The 18,296-nt window shown below is 36.4% G+C and overlaps 3 protein-coding genes and 2 pseudogenes across 3 annotated transcripts; 3 read left to right on the plus strand and 2 right to left on the minus strand.

The window, feature by feature from the left end:
- The first annotated feature begins 1,868 nt into the window (after nucleotides 1-1,868).
- On the plus strand, nucleotides 1,869-4,881 carry LOC120126869. Its single transcript, XM_039144927.1, has 4 exons — nucleotides 1,869-2,103; nucleotides 2,299-2,526; nucleotides 2,649-3,116; nucleotides 3,245-4,881. Exons 1-4 carry the CDS (start codon nucleotides 1,869-1,871, stop codon nucleotides 4,879-4,881), a joined length of 2,568 nt encoding a protein of 855 aa, XP_039000858.1.
- Nucleotides 4,882-5,361: 480 nt separating this feature from the next.
- LOC120127114 (photosystem I reaction center subunit IV A, chloroplastic-like) lies at nucleotides 5,362-6,225 on the plus strand. Its single transcript, XM_039145113.1, has 3 exons — nucleotides 5,362-5,684; nucleotides 5,834-5,899; nucleotides 5,995-6,225. Exons 1-3 carry the CDS (start codon nucleotides 5,439-5,441, stop codon nucleotides 6,097-6,099), a joined length of 417 nt encoding a protein of 138 aa, XP_039001044.1. The 5' UTR covers nucleotides 5,362-5,438; the 3' UTR covers nucleotides 6,100-6,225.
- Nucleotides 6,226-7,205: 980 nt separating this feature from the next.
- On the minus strand, nucleotides 7,206-8,862 carry LOC120127112 (protein LOW PSII ACCUMULATION 1, chloroplastic-like). The gene is made up of 4 exons (XM_039145112.1): nucleotides 8,529-8,862; nucleotides 7,870-8,442; nucleotides 7,723-7,773; nucleotides 7,206-7,568 (listed from the first exon to the last, which is right to left on the minus strand). The coding sequence occupies exons 1-4, from the start codon at nucleotides 8,726-8,728 to the stop codon at nucleotides 7,427-7,429; spliced, it is 966 nt and encodes a 321-aa protein (XP_039001043.1). The 5' UTR covers nucleotides 8,729-8,862; the 3' UTR covers nucleotides 7,206-7,426.
- Nucleotides 8,863-9,183: 321 nt separating this feature from the next.
- Nucleotides 9,184-13,016, plus strand: LOC120126870 (annotated as a pseudogene).
- A 374-nt stretch (nucleotides 13,017-13,390) lies between these two features.
- Nucleotides 13,391-16,380, minus strand: LOC120127113 (annotated as a pseudogene).
- Between the last annotated feature and the right edge of the window lie 1,916 nt (nucleotides 16,381-18,296).

Consider the following 18,296-nt stretch of genomic DNA (forward strand, 5'->3'; position numbering starts at 1 on the left):
TCGACAGCTGAAAACGCAGTCTTTAAATTTACCTCTGTCAAGAACAACCTTGCAAGAAAAATTCACAATTTTGGCTTCGTAGGGACATGAGAAATTTAACTAATGAGTTTCAACTGGGGATTGATCATGGACAGTAAAAGTTGGGAACTTTGGATTGATACCAGGACAATACTAAAAAATGTAGGAAGATAAAATATAGCAGTTGTTAAAATATAAATATAGCAGTCAGTGAAACAAGAGATTGATACAAACAAGAACCGAAGAATCCACTTTACAGCGCATATCCAAGTTATTCACTGCTCTGTCAATTGGTGAGGGAAATGAATCTAAGTTGATATCTGTCACACTGTTAATGGGCAACGGTGATCTTGAGTCCTCAGAGACAACTTTTTCAGTGGACGACTGCGACCCCAACTCCTTTGAGCTAGCATTTCTGACAGACGAGGACCCAAAGTCCTTTGAGCGATTTTTAGTAATGTTGGTCCCTTCTGAGGACATAGAGAGGTTCCTAACTATTCTAGTCCCCTCTGCCAATAAGGAAGAAAATATCATAATTGTTAAGCGAGAAACAAGGAATTTAATGCACCGAACAAAATGAATGTGATATCAGTCAATTTCAGTTAAAGGGCAATACCTGACTTAAACCTACCTACTACTCTACAGCATTCGCTGGAATTCGCAAATCAAATCTTTGGCCCGCATCTTTCTTCAGTTTCTTGAAAAACGCAAACTCAGAAGTTTTAGCAACCATCGTAAAAACAAAATTCTTTAAACACTTAGTACACAGGTGCAAGCAAAAAGGAAAAGAACAGGTAATCTAATTGAATTCCAACAAATTAGGCTTTTGGAAGGAAATTTTATACAGGAAAATATTTTATGTCCAAACGAACAAGAGCTGGTAGAGAATTAAACAGGGCGAGCTCGAATTTGAGAAAGAAGATACAGATAAGCTCAAATTAGACTCGACCTTCGTTTAATAAATGAATCAATGGGAAACAAACAACAGGGGGAAAACAACCTCGATTTGATCGGGAATCGGATAGGGTTAGGGAGCTCCTAACTTTGGGATGAGCTGCAGGAGATGAAATTCAAATCGGATACTGATCTTCGGGGGTAAATTTCTTGATATCTTCTCTTCATTTGATCCAAGTTCTTTCTTTTGTTATTGGATTTCTGGGATTGGGTAAAACCAAAAGCCCTAGCTTTGTTTGGATGAGGATTGGATTGGGAAACTGAAATTGGTGATGAACCATGACCGTTGTTTGCGGAAAAGAAACTGAAGTTTTGGCGCCTAAATGGCGCGTGAGAGGAAGTGCACCATACATCCAGAAAATTGTTTTAATTTTTTATATAATTTTGGAAATTAACTATAGTGATACAAATTTTAGAAGTAAAATATAAAAGATTTTTTAAAATTTATTATACAAAATATTTGAAATTTTATAAATTAAATTAATAAATATGATTTATATCTATTTAATAAAATTTGATTATAATGAAAAAATTTATTTATTTGAAAATTCATATTTCAAATTAATCTTGACCCATTATATAATATTCATGCAAGTCTATGCCAAAACATGAATATCTTTACTCTATCCATTTTTTAGATTAATAATATATGGAAATTTGATACATTGATGACGTGTAATTTTATGTATGATAATTAACTGAATAATAATATATTATATAAAAGAGCACATAAAGTAAGTATTGAAAATAACCGTTGAGGCGCACGATACGATACTCTCCGGGCGCACGATAGCAGGTCTATCGAACCCACCGATTCTCGTCCCGTCGTCGGCGATTCAGTCTGTTTTTCAGTGCGATTCGTCTATCTATCATTTCCCATTCCTCATCAAAGAGTAATGGATTGGCGTAAACTTTTCGGGTGTCAAGCAGGGCACGAACTTGACTATTTTCCACCAGAAAAGAGCGATAAATCCCTAACTGTTCAACCTCCCCTTGAGGTCCTAGAGGCTGGTACGACTGAGTGGAGAAATTCTCTGGTGTGTCAGTTCTTAGGGGCTGCTCCAAATTTCATCTCCCTCCAACGAACCATCGATAAACTCTGGAACCAGACTTCGACAGGAGCTCGCGCAGGTAAGTCTCGCAGGTAAAAATCTCTATACTTTCTCTTTCAATTCTGATGTTGCTAGGGATTGGGTTCTTGAGAATGGCTCGTGGCATATTCTCAACAAACCTCTAATCCTTCAAAAGTGGGAACCCAATATGCAAAGACTGAACTTTGATCTTTCCAGATGCCTCTATGGATACATTTATATAATATTCCATTAGAACTATACTCTAGAGAAGGCCTTAGTTACATAGCCAGTGCTCTAGGAATTCCATTAACTATGGACTCTATTACTGCATCGAAAACTAGGCTTGAATATGCTAAGGTATGCATCGAAATAGAAGCAAATGAAGACATTCTTGAAACTGTCGAAGTTATTCTTGCTAACGGCAAAACTTCCACAATCTTTGTCGAAGTTCCTTGGTTCCCTTATAGATGCAGGAAATGTAGTACATTTGGCCATTCTGATAAAGAATGCATGAACAAAACAAATCCTGCCCCTCCACGACTTAAAATCTGGAGAAAAAAGACACATTTCATTGATAATGCTAATCATAAAACTGAAAATTAGAATCCTTGAAGGTTGCTCTGCCTGACTCTTCCTCCTCAAAGGAAATTGTTAACTCTGCTGATAACAATTCAATAACAGAACCAGAACCTTTCCTAAAGGAGCAACCTGTTCATGCCGAATCCTCTAATCAACATCATAAAATCTTGAACGAGGAGAATCTTGGAGTAGAATTAGTTAACGATGTTACTCATGAATCTGCACCCATTTCTAATGATACTCCTTCAAATTCAAATCCTAAAAGAGGAAGAGGTAGGCCTTTAAAGATTAAAGCTAAATCAGCTTTAAGAGGCTCAGCAAATAGGTTCGAAATTCTATCAACAGTTGAAGAAAATTCATCATTAAACGAGCTGCCAGTAAAGAAAACAAGGCCAGCTGCTGCTGGAGTTGCTAAATTAATCAAAGAGATAAAGTCAAAAAAGAAAGAACAAACCCAACAAGTAAAACGTACCTCAGAAGGAAATTCAGAGGGTTCTTCATCCTCAATTTCCCAATGATAATTTGTTTTTGGAATACAAGGGGTTTCAATAACCCTCAAAAACAGAAAAAAGTTCTGAACCATGCTAATCTATTCAAAGTTGATGTTCTTTGTTTGTTAGAAACTCGAGTAAAACCTGAAAATTCCGCAAAAATCTTCAATACTACTTTAGGGAGTTGGAATGTTCTCACCAATTATGATTCTGCTATTAATGGTAGAATTTGGTTTATGTGGAAAAAAGGAATTGATATTTCTCTCTGTCATTCTACTGATCAAAGCATTACTGCTAATTGTATTTTTAATAATACTCAATTTATTATCACTGCAATCTACCGTAGTAATAGTGGATCTTCTAGAAGATTTCTTTGGCAACACCTCAAAAACCTTAATACTAGGTTTGGATCACTCCCTTGGATTCTTGGAGGTGACTTTAATACCTATCTTCACCATAAAGAAAGCTCTGATTCTCTTCTCCTAGGACCTTATTCTTCCTCTGAAATGACTGATTTTCAAGAATTGGTTCAAGATCTTTCCCTTTATGATCACCCTTTCTTTGGCCCTATCTATACTTGGAGCAATAAACAAAAAGATTCGTATCTTGCTAGGAAGCTTGATAGAGTGTTGATTAACACACATTGGGTTGTTTCATTTCAGAATTCTTTTGTCAAATTTACAGCCTCAGGTCGTTCAGATCACTGTATGGCTCTTGCCTGGATCAACAAAGAGACTCAAACCAATAGGCCTAAGCCTTTTAAATTTTTCAATTTTTGGTCTAAGCATCCTAATTTCCTCGAACATGTCCTCCATTCCTGGCAACAACCTTCCCAAGGAAATCCTATGATGAAGTTGTTTCTCAAGCTTAAACGCTTAAAACCTTGCTTGCAGAAGCTCAACAAGGATAACTATAGTGATATCTCTGTTAGAGTAAGGCTTAAAAAGAAAGAACTAGAACAAATTCAGATTTCAACTCTTAATGGAAACAATTCTTTAGTTAAAGAATTGGATGTTCAAAAGGAGCTAAATGATTTAGAGGATACTGAGTACATGTTCCTTAAACAAAAAGCGAAAGTTCAATGGATTAAAGAAGGAGATAAATGTACCAAACTTTTTCATTCTGCCTTAGCCTCTAAAAATAAAAGAGACACCATTAGGATTCTTATTAATAACGAGGGTAAAAGGCTGAAGACTTACGATGATATGGCTAATGAAATTATTGATTTCTTTCATCATCAACTAGGCGAAACTGATCCTAAAGTTCAACCTCCTGACCCTTTTACCATGAGAAACTTGCTTCAAATCCATCTGCCTACTGAGGTTACTACTGATCCGATTAAAAATGTCACTACTGATGAAATCAAAGAAGCTTTATTTAACCAAGGTAATGACAAAGCTCCTGGTCCTGATGGTTTCACTCCTCTTTTTTTCAAACATTCCTGGTCTGTCATAGGGGATGATTTTGTTGATGCTGTCAAATACTTCTTTCAAGAGTCCCATATCCATCCTGCTTTTAATTCCACCATCATTGTCTTGATCCCTAAAACCCAAAATCCTAGCACAGTTAGGGACTTTAGACCTATCTCTTGTTGTTTTGTAGTCTACAAAACTATAACTAAAATCCTTGTCAAAAGAATGAATCAGCTGTTGCCTAACCTTATATCTTTGGGAGGAGAGAAACAGAAGATTATTCAACAGAGGTATAAGAACAACAGAGCAACTTCTCAAGGCTATAAAAGAGCTTGTTTGAAACAAAATCAGTGACAAGGGTTTTAATAGAATAGACTATGTTAATTATAGACTTTGTAATTATTGGGGTATAGACTAACTCTGGTAAATATGTGTTTTTACTCCCATTTGGGTTGATTGATGTATGTTTTGAACCTTTTCTATTTGGGTAATAAAATTCTACTTATCCAAAAAAAAAAATATTATAAATGTAAAATTTTATTTTAATATAATGATATTTGAATATCTAATTCATTAATAATGCATAAAATGTATATTGTCAATACACCAAAATTAATCTTTTAATAGTTTTAATATTTAATCCAAAAATCAGTTTAAGGGATATTATAGTAGACAAAAGACCTATAGCATGGGTATATTCATATGTGGTGAAAGGATGAGTTGTGATCATATTATACATGCAAAAGAGATATGGTGCATACGTGGCAGCTCCCTAGTGGAGGAAACGATTTAGTCCAGTTTCTCAAGATGAGATAATTCTGGGAGCCAAAGAAAAACAAGGGAAAATCGTATTCATCCAACGCCTCTCAATCTCTCTTTAACAATTCTTCCGCCAGAAGAGTGAAGAAGACATGGCTAGCTGCTCCAGCAGGGCATCGGCTGCTTCAAGGTTCTTGTTAACACCCAATATTTCAAGCTCAGCTACCAAGACCAACACTAACATAGTGTTTTTCCCTTCAAAGAGCAACACCAATTCAAGACTTGTTGTGAGGGCAGCTGAGGAGGAGGCTTCGCCACCGTCCCCAACCCCAGAAACCACCACGGAAGGCGGCGAAGCCCCTAAGCCACCTCCAATCGGACCAAAAAGAGGTACCAACGTTTGCCACCTCCAACTTCATATACAGTCCGTCTAATAGCTTGAACACAATATATTATAGTTTTATCTTTATTTTGGATCATTTCAAGTTTAGGGTTGATAGAGTGTTGCCCTTTGCTATAGGTTTTGAATTGGTTTTTGATGTCATAGTTGAAGATTCTAAGGAGCGAGTCCTACTGGTACAACAGCTATGGATCAGTTGTGACATTTGACCAGGTCACCCTTTGTTCTTTCTTCATGTGCATATCATATGTTTCTTCGAGAAAACGATAAAATTTTACGTCCACCTTTTTATGTTGATTTTGGTGCACGATCCCAAGACTCGGTACCCGGTTGTGGTTCGATTCAACAAAGTGAATTACGCCAATGTATCCACCAAAAACTACGGTCTGGATGAAATTGAAGAAGTTAAATGAGTTACTGTGGCATTTTGCAATATTTTTAGTTTTTCAGTTATCATGTGTATGTATGTATGTATGTATGTATGCATGATTGTTTTTTAAGACTTCCCCCATCTCTAGCTTTAAACTTGTTTCTGCCAAGAAAGTGTACAAAATTATCATATTCTCTCTCTCTCTACATCCTCCAGTTGTTGCCACAGTACCATCAGAGCTTCACATATGTAAGTCCGATTTGAAAGCGAGTGTTGAATATTAAAATATGTTCGACATTCATATATTCAAAGATGTGTCGGATTTTCTGATAATATAATATTTAGCACGGTTCCTTACTGCTTGAAGATGCATCATGTCGGGTCTCAAAGCTAGCAGTTTAACTAATGTATAAGAACAGATCACCTGCCAGACTCAGTTTTGAGTGTATGTAAACAATGTTTGAACAAAATTTCCGATTCGAATCGATGTAAAATCGATCAAAGGACCTGTTAGATTCGTTTTATTATCATAACAGCCGAGTCCCCTCCGAATCATGTTACCATTTTTTTATATCAAGGTTCATGGCATAACCCAATGTAACCATAACTACTCGACGAGCTACCGCAGGCAGTATAGCTAGGTTCCTCTTGGTTTCTCACTCTGCTTGCTTACAAAAGAAAAGTAGTGATCACTAGATGAGACAGGAGGGTATACATAATGTTGTTCTGGGATACATAGATGAAGCAGAACCCTGTAAGATCTGTACTAAAGAACTAGAAGGAAGGGAAAGGAATCCAAAATTGTTAATTAACCTGATGCTGGTCGACTGTTCGCATTTGCGATCAGTCCTATATTCCTTACAGTCATTACATGAGCAAGAACATAAGATGAGACCAAAGAGAAAAATGAACATTTAGAAAGCTTCTCAGTAGCTATTCATATTGTATTCTCAGATAATCAAGAAAAATATTCATAATCAAAGATACGAACCCTTCCTGTTTCTTTCAGTTTTGTGTAGTTTTACAAAGTGGAAACCGTTCCGGAAAATGATCGGCGTTGTCACAACTAAACTCAGTAATTAGAGATTTAGAGGAGGCAAAAAATGACAACATTCAGACAATACTGCAAACTATTCCATTGTTTTATCAAGAATAATTTATACTATCCTTGTTTCATCATCTCATTCCTTGTTGAACAAAAACCCGACAAGAAACTAAACCCAAATCATCTTAAACAGAATTCAATTACAATATGAACAATATATATATGTGTCTGTGTTAATTAAAGAATAAATTAGTACATATTACATACTGCAACTGCATGAAAACCTATAAACTTGAATCATATAGAAGGTAAACTAACCTTCCTTTCAAAGAACTCTTCCATCCATTCCATCGAGAAGACCTGACCATAGCCCCTTTACCGGTGGCAACTGAGCAACAAGAGCATTCCAAGGAGGGTAACCAACGCCACTTCCACGCACCCGACCATCCAAGCGCAGAGATAAATAGCTGTATAATGAACACCACACAAGTAAATTTGACTTGCACGGGGATTTCTATAAAGGTTTTCTAAGCATTTGTTCGAAAGGTTATAGAAGGCATGTAGCTTTATGTTCCGGTATCACCGAATGAGAAGAATATAGTAAGGTGGAGGAACTCTTACACAGGAGATTCAGGGGAAACACCAGCCAACTTCTTTTGTTCATTCAACCACCTGCATTTGAAGTTTAAACAAATGTATATCAGATAAGCCAGAGAGAACATGAGAACTACAAACATATATCGATCATTGCACAAAACATAATCTTACTCGGTCCACTCGGGCACATAAACCGGGTTCAACTGCCAAAGCTTCTTTCTTTTTGCAGTGATATCCTTCATGTCTTCACTCTCATCGAAGTCGAAACCAGGCGAATTCCCATCCGTAGCGAAAGGAACCACCAGCACCCCTCTTTCCAGAAGCCTTTCAGTGAATGGCTCACTAAGTTTAAATGACTCTAGGATGAAAGATGCAGGGCCGGAACATATCACGAGACGAGCAATTCCTCTCAAACTGCTGACCGGAATGATCTTATTTTCATTCACTCGGAGCTTAAGATTGGAAAGGCTTTCTTCTCTTGATAGTCTGGCTAGTTGCCGGTTCTTGGCAGTGTTCTCCCTGAAATACAGAAATGCAAAGACGGATACCGCTCCGACGTCGATGCCGAGAGTCGTTAAAGTATCAGGGACTTCGGATGATCTCGCCGGATTGGTGAGGGAAGCAATTAACTGTGTGGTGGCGATTAATCCTCCCAACGCACCACTGGCGATGAACGCGAGGTAGAAGAACATCCGCAGGGACCGAAAGGGAGATAGAACTTCACTCCTTATCCTCGCATCAGAACTGAGAACAAAAGGCATTAAATAACTAAAAAGCAAGTAAAAATCCATGGAAGAATACAATTAATGGGAGAGAACTGAGAAGAGCACCTAATTTCTGAGGAGGAAGAGGGCTTATTAGCAGCTGAACAAACGATGGAAGAAGACAGCAATGGTGGCTTTGCATGGAATTTTGTACAGATAAAAGAGAGTGCATTCTTTCTATAAATAGGACTTTGGAAGCAAAATCTGAAACTGCTGTGCTTTAGTCTAAGGTTTGAGGGACCAAGAATGTAACAAAACTGTGCCATGGAAGCCACGGCCGGACAGCTACCTGGAGCTTTGTTGGTCTGGTTCGTTACATTCTTTTGTTACCTACAGTTAACATTGGTGTTCCCTGGAGAGATGTGATCAATAAACTGCCACGCCTGCCTATTGCTGCCATTGTGAGTTCCCCATGATACTTTTTGGATCAGAACCAGAATGGATCCATCTTTATGGGTTCGAGCCCATTTTTTAGGAAGCTTGAACGAAGTTGCAGCTGTAATTTGACAAATCTTCGTTTCATAAAAGCTTTGAAAAATTGCATAGGAAGTGTAATGGAAACATGCATATTACAATTTGTCAAAAAATCTGGGAAAGAAAGGTCTGTCGTCTAAGAAATTTCAAAGCCAAAACATGGACCGTCAATGAGAAGAGAAAGTCTATAAATACGTGAGCTTTGACATGGCAGGGAAGCAAAAGCATATAAAGATTTCAACTTAAAATGGAAGAAGTGAAAGTTTTAGGGTCTTGGCCAAGTCCATATGGTTTCAGGGTTCGAATGGGCCCTGGAACTAAAGGGTGTAGAGTACGAATACATAGATGAAGATTTGTTTAACAAGAGTGATATGCTGCTGAAGTATAATCCAGTTCATAAGAAGATCCCAGTTCTTGTTCACAATGGGAAACCAATTGCAGAATCGGCTGTTATTCTCTAATACATTGACGAGACATGACCTCGGCATGCTTTGCTTCCTAAGGATCCTTATGAAAGTGACATGTAGGGGTGTTCAAAAAATTCGAATATCCGATTTTGCGAAAAAAATATCCGAAACCGGATTTGGGAAAAACCGGTTTTTTTAACCGGATCGGATTTTTTTAAACCGGTTATTTTAACCGGTTTGGAGAAAAAAACCAAGACCGGTTTTTTTACCGGATAAAAAACCGGTTTTTATCCTGAAAAAAACCGGTCTGGGTTTACACTTTTAAAAAGGGTAATTTGTCTTTATAAATTAGAAAATAAAGTTTTTTCTATATCCTTTGATAATGCATCGAATAATACAAACGCGGTTCCAATATTGAAAATATTACTTTCACCGATTTTAGACGGTGCGTTTTTTCATACCCGTTGCGTTGCACACATAATTAATTTATCCGTGCAAGCCGGTTTGGAGGTTATTGAGCCGATTAGATTAGAATTTAAAACAATGATAAAATCGGTTCTTTGTAACAACAAAAGACTAAATGATTATAAACGATTTTGTAAGTCCGTTAATAAAAAAGCTTTGGGTCTTAATTTGGATTGTCCAACTCGTTGGAACTCAATTTGGATGATGATGCATACTGCCTTAAGGCAAAGGGAAACATTGCAAACATTTCACGATCGGCTTTTCGAGAGGGGTCATGTCCCAAACATTTATCCGTATTCGAGTTGGGAAACTATAGCCAAAATAACCGATTTACTTGGGATTTTTAAAAATGCAACAACTTTTTTATCCGGTGTTTATTACCCTACTAGCACGTTGGTTCTTAATCAAATATTTTTGTTGGCTACCCGACTAAATGACTTTGAATTTGAAACCGAAGTTTTTCAAGAAATTGGCTTTGCAATGAAGGAAAAACTTTTAAAATATTTTAAGGAGATTCCCCCATTTTTACTTGTGCCGCCGTTTTAAACCCAACGTTAAATGTTGGCAGGGTTGAAACACTAATTGAACAAATTGCGTTTGCTTTTAATCTAACCGATGATGAACCCAACTTTGTCCAAAACCAAATAAATTATTTTAACAAATGTTTTCGAGACATGTTTGCAATTTATTTAACTAAATACGGATCAAGTAGTGTAATACACGATCAAATGAGAATGAATGCGGAATCATCTAGTAGACGTCCAAGTAACATAAATTTGAATCTTTTTAACACTCTTGTAAATTCTCAATCCAAACGATCACGTACTACCACCCCAAGTAGCGAGTTGAAAAATTACATGTCATGCGATTTTCTATTAAAAATGACATTTGAAGAGTTTGAAAGTTTGGATATTTTGGCTTGGTGGAAAGAAAAGGAAGCACAATTTCCGATTCTAGCCGCCATGGCCCGTGATTTACTAACCGTCCAAGCTTCTACGGTAGCTTCGGAATCCGCTTTTTCTGTTAGTGGCAGGGTTATATCGCAACGGAGATCAAGACTAAGTCCCGAGTCGGTGGAAGTATGCATTTGTTTAAAGGATTATTTGGATGGAGCGGCTCGTAAGCAACATATCACCACCCTAGAAGATGCAATTGATGCCGATTTGGAAGCAAACTTAGACATTGAAGAAGTCGAACTTGGAATATCCCCTCCAAACGAAGAAGGCGAAGATGATGAAGAAGAGATGGCAATGTAGTTTATTTTTAAACTTTATTTCAATTATCGTAAACTTTGTTTCAATTATCGAACTTGAAGTTTTTAAGTATTTGAATTTATCGAACTTGTAAGTTTTTAAGTATTTGAATTTATCAAACTTGGAAGTATTTAAGTATTTCAATTATGTTGAGTTAATTGATCGACGGAATCGGCCAAGAGGGGGTGAATTGACAATTAAAATTTTGGTGGAAGCTTTTGCAGAAAATTGAAAAGATTTGCACAACGATTTAAAGTTGTTCGACTTTCTCAATCAAAGTCTACGTCCACTACCTTAGCTATCCACACTAAGGATTTTCCACAAATTCACTAATTTGTCTTTCTTTTGAGGACAAAGAGTAACCTTACAAACCCTCAAGAATTATACCCCAAATTCTTGAGAAAACTCTCTCCCAAAGAGAACAATACAAATTTGCAAACTTACAAGGAAATCCTCACAAGGTAGATTGTTTGCACAATTCTAGAACAAAGAAAAGAACACTCAAAGATGAATACAATTGAGCACAATATGTGTTCTTGAAAGCAAAATGAATATTTAATGAAAATAGGCTTGAAATGCTCAAACTTGAGGTTTGATGCTTTCTCTTTGATTCTCTCTTGATTCTAGTTGTTTGATGTTTCTTGTCTTTGATCAATGGCTTCTAAGCTTGCTTAAATACACCTTGAATCACTTCTGAACGTTAGGGATAATTAATGAATATAATATAGCCGTTTAAGTGTGAAAACATTTAATAAAAATGCTTGGAGCGTGGGGGGAATCGGTACCCTCTCATAGGGAATCAGTTCCCTAAGTGTAAAATTAAAATATTTCGACCGTTGAATAGAGGGAATCGGTACCCCTTATGGGGTAATCGGTTCCCTCCGAGCATTCTGGAAATCTCGGAGCCAAACCATTCAGGGGGGAATCGGTACCCCCTTGGGGGGGAATCGGTTTCCTCTGAGCAATCTGGAATTTTTGGCTTTAAAAATGGTTCGAAATACTTTGAAAGATTATTTTGAAATTGTTTTAAGATTAAAATTTAATTTTACACTTAAGTAAGGATTAAAAATGATTTTTAAAATATTTGGAGTAATGTTTTGATATTCGAATAATTATATCGAATATACTTAGAAAATCATTTGGAAAATCTTAAAATTCATTTAATTTAATTTGTTATATCGAAATATCAAAATGTTTTCAACAAATTATCGTAAACTTTGTTGCAATTGATGACGATGTAATTTTAATAATATTAAAATCGGTTTTTTTATAACCGGTTTTTTTAAAACCGAAACCGCTTACACCGGTTAGGATATCCGGCCCTCCAAACCGGTTAGAAATCGAATCGGTTATTTTATAAACCGGTTTTTTTCTATGGGAAAAAACCGGATCGGATAAAAACCGATCCGGATCTGATTGAAATCCGACTTCTGTGCAACCCTAGTGCCATGGCACGGTTCTGGATCAACTTCCTTGACGACAAGGATAAGGTAATTCGACCTGAACTCATCGTGACTGCGTAAATCAACAGAAATAAAATCCGGGATTCAATTAGTATTCATCATTTGTTTTTGAAATTTGAAGGTAGCCCCGTTCGTGACATTCTTCATTGGGGTTGGGGAGGAACACAAGAAGGCAGCCAAGGAAGTAAATGGGTTACTAAAGATTTATGAATAACAAGTGCTTGGGGAGAAGAAGTGTTTTGGTGGTGAAGAGATTGGGATGTTGGATTTGGCCATGGGGTGGATGGCAACCTCTTTTGGTGTCATTGAAGAAATAGTTGATGTCAAAATATTCGACGCCGAGACATTCCCCCGATTACATGCATGGATTCAGAGTTTCAGGGCTCATCCTATGATAAAAAAAAAAACCTTCCAGACCATGATATATTCCTGCAAAATTACACAGAGAAAGAAAGATGTTTCTTGGACATCCACGAGACCCATGAACCCTAATTTCATCCATGAAATCAAACCAAATTCTACTTTTTATTGTTTTATAGTGTGAAATTTCCATTTGATATTACTTTGCAATGTGTGACATTGAGGCATCTGTTGCCAATAATGACAGCATTCCCACTTGCACCAAGCTTTGCATGGTGACCATCTTAAAAGCATATAAAATCACACCATCCTCGAACCTTAAAAAATTTCCCGGTTTCAATCCTACAAGGCAATGATAATGCATTATTATCCTACATTCCAGACGTCCTAACCTCAATATCCGTCATCGGAAGAGAAGTCCTCGTCAATTCTTTTCTTATTACCTGTTTATGCGGAATGAGGAACGAAAAAAAGTAATCTTTAAACACAATAAATTCTAAAAAGTCTCCATTTACAATAGTAATGCTACCAAGTACTGGTAACTTGTAAACTTGCTGTCTGCAACATTATTTTTTTTATTCATTTCTTCTTTTTCAGAAATTCATGAATCGCTAAATCCAACCGGTTACGAAGTAGGTCACATTATCAAACATGGTTTCACATGAGATAACATGAGAGTTTCATAATTTTAATATGTATAGTTTAAATGGAGGGATTTTTAAACAATAACTTAAACGGTTTCGAAGTTAATAAATGTAATAGAATTAAACCTTTCCCTTATAGAGATAGGAAATAGCATGCCTTTGTAAAAGGATCCAAAGTTGGTCACGGGATCATATCAAATGAGCTAGTTTTCCTTCCTTTTAGCAATAGCTTCTGACAGAAGATTGCAGTTCTCCTTTAAGATGTAGTTTGACAGTATCTGCAATAGAACACAAACTGACGATAACTGAAGATCCATTTAACCAAATTAAACAACAATGTCTCCAAGGAAACCCAAGTTACTCAGACGAAAAAGGAACAAAAATAACCGTACAGCCACCAATGTATCATTCAAGAGAAGAAAATGCACTAATACCTGTACAGCCACCAATGTGTTTACCCCCTGGGTGAAGCAGATAAAGGTTAGAGCATTAGTTATCTAACAGGTCGCTTTAAACAAAGCTCCTAAGGTTGTTGTTCAAAAGTATAACATGGCAGGCACCAAAAGCAACAAATTTTTTCGGTCACTGCAACTTCTTTTAGAATCAAAACCAAAAAAAAGGTAGTCGTTTTCACACATGATTCTTTTAGCTAGAACTTTAACAAAACTTACTTTCTACCATGTTTCACTATTCCATGTTCAACATTTCCAAAAATAAATAAATAAAACAGATAAGCCAAGTGCCAAGTCATGATGCTCATACTGATTTTCTTATTATTTATACTATGATAGACTTCTATTCTGTTTGTAAAGACCAACCTGAGGAGACAGCCTTATACTTCATCCTTTCATAGAATGGTAAACATTAAAGATAATAAATGGATTGGTAGGGATTTTATACATATAAAAGCAATAAGCCATGCATACCATTTTACAAACAGAGTTCTATATTGGTTAGGTAAAAACTAATTCAATAAACTTACCAATAAAAACATTTGGGACAGTGTGTTGCCCAGTAAGCCGCTCCAGCAACTTCTGCACTTGGGGCCCTTGGGCACCTGAAAAAGATAGAACTCTTTACTATACGCAACATCAATATTAAGAAGAATAGTAACTGATTGCACAGTCCAATTTGAGATATTTGGAGAAAGAAGGCATAAACTTCAACCCAGAAATCCTGTTCTTTTGAATAAGATAAGTGCTAAATAAACTCGGTTTCCAGCTTCCCAATCATTTTTTCAAAGTGAAAGTACCACATGGTGATATGCGATCAACGTGACTTACTGTTATGATTTCAAAGCACTGGGACTTGAAAATTATTAAACTGATTAGTTATCTTATTGGTTAAAATTTTCAAGGTTACAATAAAAAGCCAAAAGAGATTATGAATCCAAGTCTTTCGTTATTTAAACGGGTTGTAGAAGCGTACTGAAGAACTACAAGACGCACTCAAATTTTATTATAACTTCATGCATACCGTGAACTTAGTTTCCCTCAAATCTCCATTCTTCATTGTTTGTTTCTGTGATTAAGCAAAAAAATATACCAATATACTTTCAAAATTTGCAAGACTCGTCCTCATTACATTCAACATCTCACTCTCAATTTTATCAATCAACTTGACAAAGCCAAGAAGCAAAGATTGTGTTTCTGCTAAGAATAATAGTTCAGCAAGATACCAAAAAGCACTCATTTTTCATCAATTAATCCAATAAAGTTACAAAAAGAAATGGTCAAAGTAAACCAAAATAACAAGAAAGTCAAATAGTATCTATAATGGCCGGGATCTAGACGTTTCCTGGCATCAAAGAAATTGTCTTCTGGATACTCACATACCCTCGAAGCATTGTCAACGAAGTGCACCTCCCTCAATTTGAACCAAAGGAGGTACACATTTGGGTGAAAAAGGTGAGCCTCTAGGTGCCAGAAAGGAAACACCTTTCCTTTGACTTAATTGATGTAAGGGTAGGTATGGTGATAACCAAATATCGGTATATGTAATTTAGGTATTTTCTTTATATCTTCTATTCATAATCTATTTTTGACTCCGTAAAATTTGTAAAATTTGCCCCTATCGTAAAATCATGCTTCCTTCCCTATAGTATCTCTAAACATTTTACAATATTGAGTAGTAGCCTAAGGAAAATAAATAAACTTCATAGCATAAACGTTAAAAAAAAAGTTCTGAAACAAAGACTAACCCAATTCATCCAATTCAATAACCAAAGGCTCCACACCAAGTTTCTTGAGCAATGATTTCGCCTCCGAAGAATACCTGCAAACAAGGGGGGAGGGGGGAAACCATCTCAAATCTCTCTATAAAAAGTCCGATTCACACAACAAATCACCAAAATTATTTAAATTTTCCAACAACAAAAAGAAAATGAAAAATTAGGAGAATGAGATTTGAACCCACGAGCACCAAGTCTTGGAGTAAACAACAACTGGGTTACTATACACGGTCTTCTTAACACTCTCCTCGAGACTGGACCCAAATGAGGAAGCCATGCTCCGGACCAACATGGGTTTGCATTACTTCGTCGACCCATTGCAGCCCAAGCTCAAGCTGGTTGATGTCGAAGCTCTGCCGCTTTGAATATGAAGAAATTCGTTGCATGGAGCCTGGAGGGTGTGAGAAGGATCCAGGACGGTCTAGAGAAACATAGCGCAGCTTTGCAAGATGGGATGTAATTGCCATGGTATTGATTTCTGGTTATTTGTTCGTTTGCTTGTTGAGATTTTGATCGTTGATCTCTTGTTTTTAAGCAGCTATTTTTGGAATTTTACTCATTTGTTTCGCTCTTATTGTTCCGGATTGTGGGCTGGGTTTGGTTGTTTGCTTGCAAATGAAAAAGTTGAGCCTTAAATGGGCTCTGAACTTGTACGTTTCATCATACAATATAAAACTCAAGTACACAAACGATCATTTAGTTATGGTTAATTTCTATTTTAATTATTGATTTTTAATTTTGTCAATCAGTTCATATAACTATTTAAATTATGTAATTAAGTTATCTTTTGTTAACATTTAATGTGAGTATTGATGTGATAATTAAAAAAAGTATTATTACACATTTAATCATTAATATTTATACATTTTATTAATTTGATTTTAATTTTAATTTAATTCAATGATCTAATCCTTCAGTCAATCAGGAGGTGACACATATTAATACATGATTGTGACATGTTTCGTTATTAACATGTGTCACTACTTGATTAGAGAATTCTTTTATTTCGATGAATTTGAATTATATTGCAACAAACAAACAGCTACCAATTTACAGCAATGTTCAACGAGAATTCTTTTATTATTTGAAATCTTGTATTAAATAAGGTTTAGACTACCGTCAATGAATTAGCATCATTCTCCTCCTCTGTTAATACCTCCACTGCCGCTGCATTCTCAGACCCTATAATTACATAAGCAGAAATTATATACCAAACTTTCTAAATTTGCATGATTCATCGTCATTGCATTCAACGACTGAGTCTCAGATAATCAACTTGGCCAAGGCCAGTAAGCAAACATGGAGTCATATATCACTATCATCCCATAATTTAGCAATGGATTCCAATAGTGTATTGAGAAGTACTCAAAAGAGTTTCTAAAGACTTGGGCTGGTAGGACTAGGAACAACATCCTCGAGTCATTTGGGACGGTAAAAATGACACAAGACTCGAACATTGGTCTATGATATCAAAGAACAAACAACCGGAGAAGTGTGACGAATTCAATGCCAATGCCATTGCATGTGATCTGTTGCTTCGCTCCGGTCCACTCTGCCGGAGTCTCGAGTCGACCCAACCATGTGAAAGAACAAAACAAGTTCTGACTTACAGATCATGATATTGCACAAGATAGAAAAATGACGGGTCCCTTTGCAGAAGGACTGTGCCATTTTGGCAAGGGAAAATGATAGCAATCCCATGTGTTTAATTTCAGTATTGTTTAACTGTGATGTCCAAGTTATAAGGGACTAGAAACATGCATACTGCTATGGTTATCAGTGATGTCCAAATCATAGGGGCATGGAAGAAACATGTAGATAAGCTGGCAAAAGACATGTCTTAAGAGCAACAAGAAACTGATCAGTTGCTGCTGTGTAAGGGAATTCAAAGCTCCCTGTTGTAATATCTGAATCACTGTCTTTGAAAACCAGTGCAGGCTGTCTCTATGTTCTATCTGGGGAATGTGAACAGAAAAGCCCCATGGTCATGGCTTATACGTTGGTGGTAAAGATGCTCATTGCATATCGCTCGAGTCAATCTAACCAGTTTATGATTTGAATCGGTCGGAGCCTCCGTGAAATATATTGGAATTGTTCTCGGTTCTTGATGCTTTACAGAAAACATCTTAGTGTAAATTTGACAAAATGAGAGAACAAGGTGGTGGTGGGATCTGAGTTAAGTTCCATCGTTCCTCATGATCATGTGAGTATGTGACCTACCACCCCTCATGGACAACTTTCATAATCTGTAAAATCATTGAATCAATTGGGCCCTTTCCTTGATTTTAGAGCTTGTTTGATGGTTATTTTTAAGCATATATACCATGTAACTCGCAAGACGGTTGTTACGTAAAATATTGTGATCTTAAACTTAATTCAGTTGGTACATGCGTGAAAATTTTATTTATTAAGTTTGGGGTTTGGTCTCTAATTCTCTTATTTTGTGATTTGGTCTTTAGTTCTCTTATGTCTTTTATCCTTTATTTTAAGATCAATTTTAATAAATTTTGAACCACATATTCATCAACAATTGTAGGA

The sequence above is a fragment of the Hibiscus syriacus genome, unplaced genomic scaffold (genome assembly GCF_006381635.1).
Source record: "Hibiscus syriacus cultivar Baekdansim isolate YM2019G1 unplaced genomic scaffold, ASM638163v2 tig00110462_pilon, whole genome shotgun sequence".
Lineage (NCBI taxonomy): Eukaryota > Viridiplantae > Streptophyta > Magnoliopsida > Malvales > Malvaceae > Hibiscus > Hibiscus syriacus.

What these genes read in the sequence shown, in the direction of transcription:
- LOC120126869 (XM_039144927.1), top strand. Translation starts at nt 1,869, where the DNA reads ATGGATTGGCGTAAACTTTTCGGGTGTCAAGCAGGGCACGAACTTGAC. An exon ending in TTCGACAGGAGCTCGCGCAG is followed by an intron (nt 2,104 to 2,298) that starts GTAAGTCTCGCA and finishes ATATTCCATTAG; the next exon opens with AACTATACTCTAGAGAAGGC. An exon ending in TTATAGATGCAGGAAATGTA is followed by an intron (nt 2,527 to 2,648) that starts GTACATTTGGCC and finishes ACTGAAAATTAG; the next exon opens with AATCCTTGAAGGTTGCTCTG.
- LOC120127114 (XM_039145113.1), top strand. Translation starts at nt 5,439, where the DNA reads ATGGCTAGCTGCTCCAGCAGGGCATCGGCTGCTTCAAGGTTCTTGTTA. An exon ending in GACCAAAAAGAGGTACCAAC is followed by an intron (nt 5,685 to 5,833) that starts GTTTGCCACCTC and finishes TTGATGTCATAG; the next exon opens with TTGAAGATTCTAAGGAGCGA. An exon ending in CAGTTGTGACATTTGACCAG is followed by an intron (nt 5,900 to 5,994) that starts GTCACCCTTTGT and finishes ATTTTGGTGCAC; the next exon opens with GATCCCAAGACTCGGTACCC.
- LOC120127112 (XM_039145112.1), bottom strand. Translation starts at nt 8,728, where the DNA reads ATGGCACAGTTTTGTTACATTCTTGGTCCCTCAAACCTTAGACTAAAG. An exon ending in TATGTGCCCGAGTGGACCGA is followed by an intron (nt 7,774 to 7,869) that starts GTAAGATTATGT and finishes CTTCAAATGCAG; the next exon opens with GTGGTTGAATGAACAAAAGA. An exon ending in GTTTCCCCTGAATCTCCTGT is followed by an intron (nt 7,569 to 7,722) that starts GTAAGAGTTCCT and finishes TTCATTATACAG; the next exon opens with CTATTTATCTCTGCGCTTGG.